General features: G+C 41.9%; 1 protein-coding gene across 1 annotated transcript in view; it reads right to left on the bottom strand.

Moving 5' to 3' along the window:
- Positions 1-6,800: 6,800 nt before the first annotated feature.
- MYB (v-myb avian myeloblastosis viral oncogene homolog) overlaps positions 6,801-12,143 on the bottom strand; it is a 58,461-nt gene continuing 53,118 nt past the window's right edge. The window contains exon 15 of the mRNA XM_015411518.1: positions 6,801-7,136. Coding sequence (XP_015267004.1) covers positions 7,020-7,136 — 117 coding nt within the window. The 3' untranslated portion in view covers positions 6,801-7,019. The remainder of the gene's footprint in view (positions 7,137-12,143) is intronic.

Genomic DNA, 12,143 nt, shown 5'->3' with positions numbered 1-12,143 from the left:
TCTTTCATTAATCCAGGAATCACAATAGTGCTCTTCGGGGGGGGGGGACGGGACGGGACGGACACAATCGCATTAACCAAATATGAGTTCACACTGGTACAGTGAGGAGATCCAAGTGAGCTCTTCCTACAAGGTCTGACATTTCTTTTATCATCTCAGTGTTGAATTTGGAAGTGAAATGGTTTTCGTGCTGCAGGAACAGCCTTTCTGGCCTTAAGGGGTAAGAATATCCCCTGAATACTGCTTGTCCTTCAGCATTATTAGATCCCTGTTATCCTATCCCGCTTGTTCCTTGCTTCCTGACCCTGCTCTCTGTTCTAAGCTTTGCTGGTGGACAGAGCACTCAGCTACATTAGAGTGTTATCTCATCCTTCCTTCCAAAATGTATATACACGTGAACACGTGAAGCTGCCTTCTACTGAATCAGGCCCTTGGTCCATCAGAGTTCAGTATTGTCTACTCAGACCGGCAGCCAGGGGTTCGGGCAGAGAGGTCTTTCACACCACCTCCTACCTGATCATAGTTTATTTGTAGTATAAGTCATCTTGAGCTCCGTAAGGAAGAGAGGGGGCTGATAAATGTTTTCAATCAATATTCTATAAACTTATTTGCTTGTTGAGAGAGAGGGACTGGCCCAAGGCCACCTGTGAGCTTCATGGCTGACTGGTGATGTGAGCCTGGAATGCCTTGATCCTCGTCCACTGTGCTACCCTACAGACCTTGGTTATACACCCCTAGCTTCTCCTTGTCAAGTTACCTTTAGCAAAATCCAGCACAAATTAAACATGTTGAAAGTCCATTGTAGTGACAGACTTCACGTTCCTGGGATCCCAGATCACCGCAGACTGTAACAGCAGCCATGAAATTAAAAGACGCCTGCTCCTTGGGAGGAAAGCGATGGCGAACCTAAACAGCATGATAAAAAGTAGAAACATCACCCTGCCAACAAAAGTCCGCATGGTCAAAGCAATGGTATTCCCAGTAGTCATGTATGGCTGCGAGAGTTGGACTATAAGGAAGGCCGAGCGCCGATGAATAGATTCTTTTGAACTATGGTGCTGGAGAAGACTCTTGAGAGTCCCCTGGACTGCAAGAAGATCAAATCAGTCAATCCTAAAAGAAATCAACCCTGACTGTTCCCTGGAAGGCCAGATAATGAAACTGAAGCTCAAATACTTTGGCCACCAAATGAGAAGGGAGCACTCACTGGAGAAGCCCCTGATGCTGGGAAGGATTGAAGGTCAAAGAAGACGGGGACCGCAAAGGATGAGATGGTTAGACAGTGTCATAGATGCAACGAACATGAAGTTGAGCAAACTTCAGAGGACGGCGGAAGACCGGAAGGCCTGGCGGGAGCTGGTCCATGGGGTCGCGAAGAGTCGGATTTAATCCTGGACACATTTTTTTTAAGGCAATGGAAATCAGTGTAAGGTATTTGGTTCTGATTGGGCTTCATAGCTTTTTACCTTGGGTGGACTGTAATTTCTGTAGGTTTGATGAATTTACCTGATTACAAAGCTGCATAGGGTGGACCATATTGCTGAAATGTGTCAAGAGAACAGAACTGAGCAGAATATTAAATTGCTGCTAAATCAGGATACTAGTCTAGCTAGGCGAAGGAAAGGCTGCAGTCCTAAACACTTATCTGGGAAGAAGCCAGTAGATATCCATAGGGTTCTACTATCAGTCACTTACCCAAAATCCCACTGCAGATTGTCCTTAACTACAGACAATGGCTGCTTGCTCTGCCAAGGGACAAAATAAACAGGATTAAAAACAGTATTTAATAATCATATTAGCTCTGTTTATCTCATATGTGGTCACTCATTTCTCAAGCAGAAACAAACAGGGCCTTAATAGAGGTACTTTTGTTTCCTGTGAAAGTCACATAAGTACCACGTATCCTGCTATCATAAAGAGACTTGAGGAGGTAGCTGGAAAATTGCCAATGGTTTTTACAACTAATTAGAGAATGTATTGGACATGCTTTTGGCAAAACTCTGAGGCACATCAGACTATTTACAAAGGCACGAAGCTAACTTGTACTGAGTCAGACCATTGGTCCATTTAGTTTGGTATCATCTATTCTAATTGGCTGTAAAGACAGACAAGAGAAAGCTCTTCCCTAAATCTGCTATCTAAATTCCTTTAACTAGAGAGGCCAGCAACTGAACTTTGAACCTTCTTTATATAACACATTTGCTGTACCCACGGAGCCATGGATCTTTGCTATATTCATCTATGTGCACATCCTTAGGGAAACAAACTAAGAAGCAGTTCAGGCTCTGACTGAAAGAAGGTGAGATATAGTCCCCTTGATATGACAATCCAGGGGACTGGAAGAAGGTGAGATATAGTCCCCTTGATATGACAATCCAGGGGTCTCTAACACAGACACACCTAAGGCCAATCAGGAAGTAGATCTCTGTATTCCAGAAAAGAGTTCTGAAAGAAGGCTTAGAACTGGAAGTAAAAGTCTTGCTTTCTGACAGATCCTATTTGTTTTGGAAGGCCAGGAGAAAGACAGTAGCTCTTCTGCCACTTTGGCCTGGAGACACTTGAGGAAACATTAAAAGAACACCCCTGGAACTGGATACGAGGCTAGCAAGGATGAAAATACACCTTTATGTTCTCCAGAGGAGAAGGGAAAATTGGGTAAAGTGGTAACCGGGAGGACAAATTTATTGCCTGATATGAAATTGAAATTAATGAACTGAACCGAGGAACAACTGAGTGTCATAAATATTTAGGAAAATAAATGACTACCAGGGTACATGTTTGATCCACCAGGTTGGTAGGATGGTTTTCTCTACATCATCACAAATGGCCAAAACAGAATGTTCTTTAGTAGTGGGAAATTGCTACCAATGAAATGCTTGCCTTGTGGCCACTGCTGTGACATGGCAAATTATGATGGCATCTATAAGCTGTCCATTGTAGACCCTGATTATGGGAAGGAGGTTCTGAACTGAAACGGAGGGAACTGACCCTGAGAACCTTTCCAACTGTTAGCAAAGTCTGTCCCATTTGATGGGCACAAGAGTGGGACAAAGAGGGTTAAAAATGGTTAGAAAATGGCAACAGAATGGAGGTTCCATGAACCAAAAGATATAATAGAAGGGTGTGGCCTAAGAAGGAAGCTGAATGTAGAAGAGAGAGACAGCTGGAGTTATGCAACACAAGTCGATAAAAGAAGAGCAATAGGTTTGTTTTGCAAAGATGGCAGAATTACATGTAGAGAACAAGTAATGGTGTGATTGACAAATACATGTTAAGTGCTAGCTTGTGTATTGGTTTTTGCAGACAATACCACTGGAAGTACCACTATTTATCCTTTTCAGCCAAAGTGATCCAAGGAATATATTGCTCATGGACCTTAGAGATGTGGATTCAGATCCTTGTTCAACTACAGAATCAACTGGGTCCTTCTAGGCAAGCCTGGGGATCTGGTATCCGTCAAACAACTTAAAAAATGTCAGGAAACAGGCCATAACTATTTCCTCCACTCCTTTCTCTTCCCAGTTTTTTGCAGATATGGGGAAATGGTTGAAGGAGCAGGATGCCAGGGAGAAGCAGCATGTTTTGGATGTTTGGCGGACACTGTTGCCCAGATGTTCCGAGAACCTCCCAGTGGAGACACTAATTGGGCAAGCATTGGAATTCATACCTCTAAGATCCAGGCTCAGCATAATACCTTGGACTATGCTGAGTTGATTGAAAAAGATGGTATCAGTGATAGTCTGTAAAAAGTATTATTTAGTAAGCAATCTCATGGCCAAATTAGATATGACTTTGGGAATCCATGATCAGCATATAATTCAGTTTCAAAAGAACAGCCAACAGGATGGGATAAGGATATTATGACATGGTAATGAAGTATAACCAACCTATTAATTTAGATTTGATTATCATGAATGTAAAATTAATTGATTAATCCAGATATGATTATTGCAAAGTGTGTAAATATATATATGTGTGTCTGTGTGTGTTTATTTATCTGAAAACTAATAAATAGATTTTAAAAAAAAAGAACCGCCAACAAGGGAGAAGGGGCTGAATTGCATTGAAGCAGAGAGAGCAATCGGCCTTCTCCCCAAACGGTGTCTTGCACACCCCGGGGAGGGGGGAGGGGTGGATTTTCATCAGGGGAATGGCACAAAGAAAGTTAACCCCATCACACCCAAGTCTTCCTGTGGCTGCTAAGTTTCCATTGAGGCACCTAGTCATAGATCTCCAAAATCACGTGCCATTTAGCTCCTAGTTAACACTTAATATTTTATTTATTCAGTTTGATTTTTAAACTTCCATCCCCTGTGGGACAGGGCTCTGGGTGGTGTACACCAAGAAGACTTTACATAATAGTTAAAAGTTAAAAATCATAAAAATACAGCAATAAATAACCAAAAGATGGCAATGAAACTGTCGGAATATGCCACTACCTCATGGGGGGGGGGCAGGAGGAGTGCCAGCCAGATGGAAGACTGTCGCTGCCCTCAGTCAAACACCTGGTGGAACATGAACTTGTTAATTATGACATTATTCGTTTTATGTGTAATTCTGTCATCTCCCTTGCACAATGAAACTAAAGTTTGAAAAAACAGTGTTTGGAAAAAAGTGATCAACCTCATAGGGTTGTGGTGAGAATCAGCATGATAAATATTATAAAAGTCTAGGGTGCTACATAAATAACGCTAAAATTAGTAGCTTATGGCTTCTGATATTTTCTTGCAAGGCCTTGGATATATCCTGGCTTGTTTTGATTATGACATGCAGTTCTGCAGGTGTGTCGTCATACTGCAGAATATCCACAAAGCAATTTTGTGGCTCTGAGAGGAGCTCCTATTCCCATTTGGCATCTGTTCTTTTCCTCTGGAGGTAAAGAACCTATTCAATAGAATAGGGGTGACAACATTGCATAGTGCTGCCTTGGTAAGTCTCCTTCCTTCTGCTCCCACAATCTGCATTGTGCAGCGACCTAGATCAACTGGACTCTTGCTGAAGCTGATGTCTTTGTAAATTGATGCCTATTTGACTTTGTACCAATATCCATGCGTGTTGTGTAGTCTTTTCTGACTGATGGCAACCCTATGAATTGGTGATCTCCAAAACATCCTATTGCTAACAGCCCTTGCGCAGGTCTTGCAAACTGAGGGGCCCTCGTGGCTTCCTTGACTGAGTCAGTACATCTCATATTTGGTCTTCCTCTTTTCCTGTTGCCTTCAACTTTTCGTAGCATGGTTGTCTTTTCCAGTGAATCCTCGCATGATGTGACCAAAGTACAAAAGCCTCAGTTTAGTCATTTTAGTTTCTAGGGAGAATTCAAGCTTGGTTTGATCTATAACTCACCTACTTGTCTTTTTTGGCAGTCCACAGTATCTGTCTGCCATTCCTACCCAGCTACAAAACTATGAAAAGCAGATGTTCCACGTTGTTGCTTTTTAGAAATATGAGTGTTGACTGGGATTCTGCTAGCATTGTGTGTGTGCCCTTCATCCCTGACAGCTATGTGCATTTATTAAATCAGACAGGCATTTTAATCAATAGGGAAAATGGACGTCTAGGGTATATGAACTCAATCATTGATCTGGAATGGATCCAAGACTGCTGATTTGAGACAGAAACACCAAACAGTATTTGGGGGATTGTAGCGAGATAGTACTTTTGATAAACACTCAATTCAAATGCAAGAGATTAAACAAATGTAAATTTTTACAAAATGACACACTTTATTTATCTACAAGGCAGTACAGTGTATTATAAAAACATTAAGTGCAGATCAAGGCTGCACCTAATTCTATTCATTAAGGCAGCAAAGTTAGAAAAGGAAACAACCTTCCCTTAGAATTGGTAAAGGCTAGAGACGGCAGTCCAAAAGACCATACTTTTTTTTAAAAAAAAGGGATTTTGCGTATGGAATCCAAGTTAGGGAATGTGTAGACTAAAGAGTAGACAACAGCAGAAGACACAAGCCAAGTTCTGTTCTCCCAAATATTTTGAATTTGCAATCCATGTTGTTGCAAAGTCATCAGAATACATAGAGACATGTACATAAAATCTCCCAAAAAAACAAAGTGTTTTGAAGTATTGCTTGTAAAAGTGAGGAAATGAAATCATTTTTTCAGAAATGCTAGTGCATAGTCAGGTCAGCTAGCCCCCAGGTTTTCTCCTTCTCTGGTAGCCCTCTATGGCCCTTTCCCCCATTGTAGCCCATCTATATGCTGTAAGACAGTAGCAGCAAAACAAAACAAACCCACAGTATCCATTTGGCATTTACAAAATTAAATTACTGAATAAAAAATATAATTTGTTCTCATAAAAACTATGTTTCGTACAGTAATAATTTTTAAAAGCAAGCTATTTAAAAAACTCAACAGAACACACACATGTATAAACAAGTCCAGAGCTCTAATGAGTGGAACCGTACTTCAAGTGGTGCCGATGTGTGAGCATATCCACCATCTTGATATGGCCTCCCACTCCCCCACCCTCTCTTAAATGAGCATCGGTAGTAATGCTTTTCTGCAGAATTTTATGCCAAGACATTTGTTCAATGATTTAAAATAAACTGTTGATGAGTGCCAGCTCTCAAATAATAATAATAATAATAATTAAAAAAATATTTTGCAAAAACTCCTCACTGGCATGGGAACTCCTCACTAAATTAATACTGGTGCATTTGATCTCCAAGTATTTTTTTTAAATGATTTGATTTTTTTTTTTAAAAAAAATCTGCATTCATATTATTAATTTCATCACACTCAATACCTAATAACTTAGGCAAGCTTCATTAATAAACAGAGGGGTTTTTTAAGTTGGGTGAAATCCAACTTGAATAGATATATGCTTTTGTGACTATATGCACTTTGTGCTGCTCCCAAATGTTGTACCACAACAACAACAACAACAACAAAAAAGGCTTTTCTCCCATTCACAAAAAAGGTTTCCTATACAGGAATGGTAAATCCTAAATCAACTGGAAGTGTTTTGAAAAGAAAACGTAATGCTCGCTGGAAGACCATTTACATGACCAGAGTTTGAGTTGAGAATGCATTCATGTATTTGCGTCCCGGATCAGAGAAGGTCAGCTGGTCTTCTGTCTTTCCACAGGATGCTGAATCCCATGCACTGCTGAAATGCTTAAGAAATAAAAATAAAAATTAGAGCCTTATTTTTAAAAGATGGGAAACAACCCAATCCTTTCAAGCATATCTAAGTTTGTGGATACAGTGGCCCCACTCTTCCCCCGGGGTCTCTGTTACATAGATTACTTGAGCTCAGAGTATGAGTAGCAGTGCAAGGCCCTGAGAAGTGCAGGTAAAGCTTCTACCAATAGGAGGGGGAGACAACTCTCCCACTGAAAGTACATGTACATAAACACTCCCTCTCCACTAGCTGACAATCTGGCTCAGCTATTTTTACTGGGTCTCCTGCACAAATCTCCTTGCTAATGTAGCATACTATATATACTTCAGATTGCTGGAAAATGAGCATTCAGATAAACTTAGCTTAATCACTCCTTATAGGGTCAAAGGCTTCTGTTAGGATTTACAATAAATGTGACAGCTTGGAAGCAATCCTTTCCTGGTCACCATTTCAGTGTCTATTTCACTCAGGTTCAGCCATTTGCATGCACATAAGCCATTCACAGCTGGCAACACAGAACTTGTACGCAATTTAAGAAAAAAAAATAGTCTGAATCGGCTTCAAACTTCTGTTATCAAATGGAATATGAAGAAGACTTTTCACTTGGGCTTCTGAGGAGGATTTAAAAACAAGCCAATAGCGAAATCTTTTAAAAGAATGCAGTTCGTGACACCCCACTACGCAGATCATTGCTGGACTTGGGGGCTAAATGTCAGCCTAAACTGCCCCACTTGCCCCTAGGGTTGCTGACAACTTGGACAAAATATGTCTTGCACCTTTAACAGCGGCTTTATGAGTGGGAGTGGGCAGCTGAAGCTTTTCATGGTAGGGATAACAGCGCCAGGTAGAGGGGCAGGGCATTCTTCCTCCAGGTTGCTGGCAACCCTACTTGCACCCTAGCTAAATAGGAAGATCCCCAACAGCTTCCTCTGACATTAACAAAAGGCTCAGCGTTTTGAGGCGTCTTCCGTGATGTGTTCCTAGCAGCACAAGACCAGAAGGAAGCAATACAAAATGAAAGGACAAGAAATTGAGACAGATGATAGAAACATACTTCTTAAGCGTAATTTAAAACAATTTTGTTCTCATTGTATCTACAAAGGTCAGAAGCTCTACTCAGCACAATGCAGCACAGAGAAACAAATCTGCACCAAGGCTTTTATCAAGATCCTTTGCTTGTTCCATAGACATGCAAAATACCTCTCTGTGCCTTGAGCTATTGGCACAGTAAACATTTCAGCAATCAATGGAATTTGTGAATACAGATAAATATTTTTGTCTCCTGCACATTTTCATGTTCTGTGCTGATATCAGAACTGGTAATTTTGCCAACACAACAAAACGGGTCATACAACTTTGTGTTCCAAATTCTAAGTGTAATTGTCACATCACAATTCCCAGGATGCAGATTTAAAGGGTGCGGGTGGGGGGGAAGGGGAGATCTGCCATGTTTGTGAGGGTGGGTAGGGGCAGGCTTGAACCTAATCCCTTGCTTCTGTTCGGTACTGGAGGGCAGGCTGTGTGTGTTTACAGTAATAAACAGCATGTCACTTTACGTTCCCGTAAAATGACCAAGGCAACCTTGCTTAACAAAAGATATTCCACCTTTCCCCCAAAGTCAGCTCCCAAGATGCCTGTCTACCACCAGGTGGACTACAATGAGGTTTGAGCCCAGTGGCACCTTCAAGACCAAAGAATGAAAGTTTATACCCAGAATTAAACTTTGTTGGTCTTAAAGGTACCACTGGATTCAAACTTTGTTCTATTGCTTCAGACCAACACGGCTACCAATCTGAATGTATAACCTGGTGGACTGTGTGTCTAAACTACAGGCATGGTATACCCCCTGCCATCTGATTACCTTTTAGCTCAACACTGAACCTCTACTTCTCCAAAAGAACAATAACATTTATTATATAGTCAACCGGCCTTTCAGTAATATTTCTTCAGATGACAGCCAAGGGTAGCTATGACGTAATTTTCACTTCATGGACATGCCATACCACGCTTCTTCTCTCATGTAATTTCTCATAGTGACATTCTAACATTTTTTGGGAGACCACTGACTAATGCCTGCTCAGGGATGAACAGCTGCTGCCAAACCAACTGATGTTTTTGGAAACAGCCAAAAAAAGGTTACGTAGCAACTGTACAGACCTGATGGTTTGCAGCAGAAGATCTCCCTTGGCCAGGAATACAGAACCAGGCAAGGAGATATGCAAGTGCTACTAGAAGTGTTGTCCATTGCAGCCACCTAAAATGGCTGCCAGTGGAGGAGAGCTTCTTCCCCTCCGAACAGGGAGGAAGTCTCAGTGCCTCGTTAAAGTGTCATATGAGATGATCACCAGATAAAAGCTTAGGGGGTAAAATGGTATCTCACCTTAAATTTAATCTTTGCACGTAGGGCTGGGAACACTGAGTGTTAGTCCTCCTTGACACTGGTCATTTTTTTTAAAAATTGCTTGGTTTGTTTACATATATAAACAGGTATTCATCTGCTGTGTTTATTTACATTCTAATAACAAAACTAAGTGGATCCAGCATAAAAACAGTACTTGAATGAATGGTAATGAGCTTTACGCTCTGCAGAGAACAACTTACTGGTAATCCCCAGCCCAAATGACGTCCGGCTGTCCTTGACCAGAGCCAGGACCTCCTCAGTCTGGGCTCCCACCTGTTGGAATTCTCTGCCAAATAACATCCACACTCTGCGGGACTGAATGCAGCTCTGTGAGGCCGAGGCAGAGATGTTCCACCAGGCTTTTGGTTGAGGACAGTGACGGGTGCCATCCTATCTGGCACTCCCTCCCCCCCCCCATCCTGCTTCCCCTCTACCTCTCCCATGAGACAGTGACACAGTTTGGAACACTGACGTTTCAGAGCCATCTGAGAATGTTTTTAATTATTTGTATTTAATCGTTTGGGGCCGCGGTGGTGCTGAGCTGCAGACTGGAAGGTCTGTAGTTCGGCAGTTTGAGACCCGAGTGCCACATGACAGAGTAAGCTTCCGTCTCTGGCCCCAGCTCCTGCCAACCTAGCAGTTTGAAAGCAAGAAATTGCAAGTGGATGAACAGGTACCACTTCGTTGGGAAGGTAACAGTGTTTCATGCACCTCGGCGGTTAGTCATGCTGGCCGCATGACCACGGAAATGTCTTCAGACAGCGCTGACTCTTCGGCTTGGAAACAGAGATGAGCACTGACCCCTAGAGTCGGATTCGACTAGCTTTTGAGCAAGGGAAACCTTTACCTTTATTTAATGTTTAAAGTTGTTTTATTCGTGCATCAGTGCTTTTACTGTTCACCACCCTGAGCTCTGTGTACTCAGAGAAGGGCGGTCTATAAAGTTAAATTATAAATAAATAAATGTAAGTAATGTAACAGGTTTTAAAATCGCCTAGGTATTCTTGACAATGCCAGTTTCATAGTTCTGACTCAGCAGAGAGCTTCAGTAGGATCCAAAGAGAAAGTGAATACACATGAATACATGAAGCGGCCTCTTTATTGAGTCAGCCCATTGGTCTAGTAGTACAGTCTACTGTGACAGGCAGTGGTTGTGCAGGTATTTCTCATTATTTGCAACCAGATCAAAAGGGAGATGCTGGGAACGGAACCTGCAACCTTCTGCATGCAAAGCAGATGCTCTATTACTGAGCCACATGCCGTCCTCAGAGATAAAAGGCTGTCATGGAGCACGTTCAGATTCTCGTAAGGATGCGGAGCACAGACACGGACAACACTTGCCATCTAGGGTTTCGGAACTAGACCTTTACGTCCTAAAACAATGGAATCAACTGGCCAGATATGAAGATCATAAAGCGGTTACATGATTTGCAATTGTAATGTTTTATACATTTCCCATAGCCCACTCTGGGTCCGTTCTTTTGAAAGAAAAGTGAGGAAGTCACCATTTAAATAAATAAGCATGCAAGCTGAACCAAACAGAAAGTTGGCATACAGCCGCCTGGTTTCATTATCTACGATATGCAGAAGTGGGTAAAGATCTGAATACATTGCAAAACACAGCGATCTGGTATAACCAGAGAGATAGTAACTGCCCTGTTTGTCACTACAACGTTCTGGGATTCTCTCCATGGATAAAGAAAGGTTGTTGATTTATGAGAACAATCCTAAATCAACTACCTCTGAAACTACCTTAAGCCCAGTTTGGATGATTCTCCCTTTACCATCTTCCTGCACATGGTGAAAGAGAGACTGGACATCAAGCATTCCTATACTACCTCCAGCATCCCCAGTTATTCATAAATGGGTTATCATTTGAATAGAGTTACATATACAACATCTAGCACATACTGACTAACACACTCAGTGGCTGATTCCTCAGTGAGAATACTGCTTTAGGAAAGTGACACAAAATCAACACAGGGTGCAGGAATGACCAATGACCCCCTCCCAAACTATGACTCCACAGGTCTTACTCTAGTGCAGCGGTTCTCAACCTGTGGGTCGCGACCCCTTTGGGGGTCGAACGACCCTTTCACAGGGGTCGCCTGTAATTAGAAATAAATATTTCACAACATATAATTACATATTGTTTTTGTGATTAACCACTATGCTTTAATTATGTTCAATTTGTAACAATGAAAATATATCCTGCATATCAGATATTTCCATTACGATTCATAACAGTAGCAAAATTACAGTTATGAAGTAGCAACGAAAATAATTTTATGGTTGGGGGTCACCACAACATGAGGAACTGTATTAAAGGGTCGCGGCATTAGGAAGGTTGAGAACCACTGCTCTAGTGGCTGTTTGTGAGGGACTGAGGCACACCAAGACATTACCATCACAAAACAGCAAGCCAGGAACAAAAAGGACCCTGTGTTTTTACTGGGACCTGTTCAACAGTACCACTGGCCATACTCGGTAGCCACATGCCTGCAGCAGACACCCCCTACCTCTGCTTGGCAATACTCACAGGTATGAACACAGGGGCCTTCCTCTTCTTACACACCTCTCCTCTCATGGCACTAAAGCA

Source organism: Gekko japonicus, unplaced genomic scaffold (assembly GCF_001447785.1).
Source record: "Gekko japonicus isolate JY-2015 unplaced genomic scaffold, Gekko_japonicus_V1.1 scaffold184, whole genome shotgun sequence".
Lineage (NCBI taxonomy): Eukaryota > Metazoa > Chordata > Lepidosauria > Squamata > Gekkonidae > Gekko > Gekko japonicus.
Note: the sequence above shows the minus strand (reverse complement) of the source record. Positions and strands in the feature narration are given on the sequence as shown.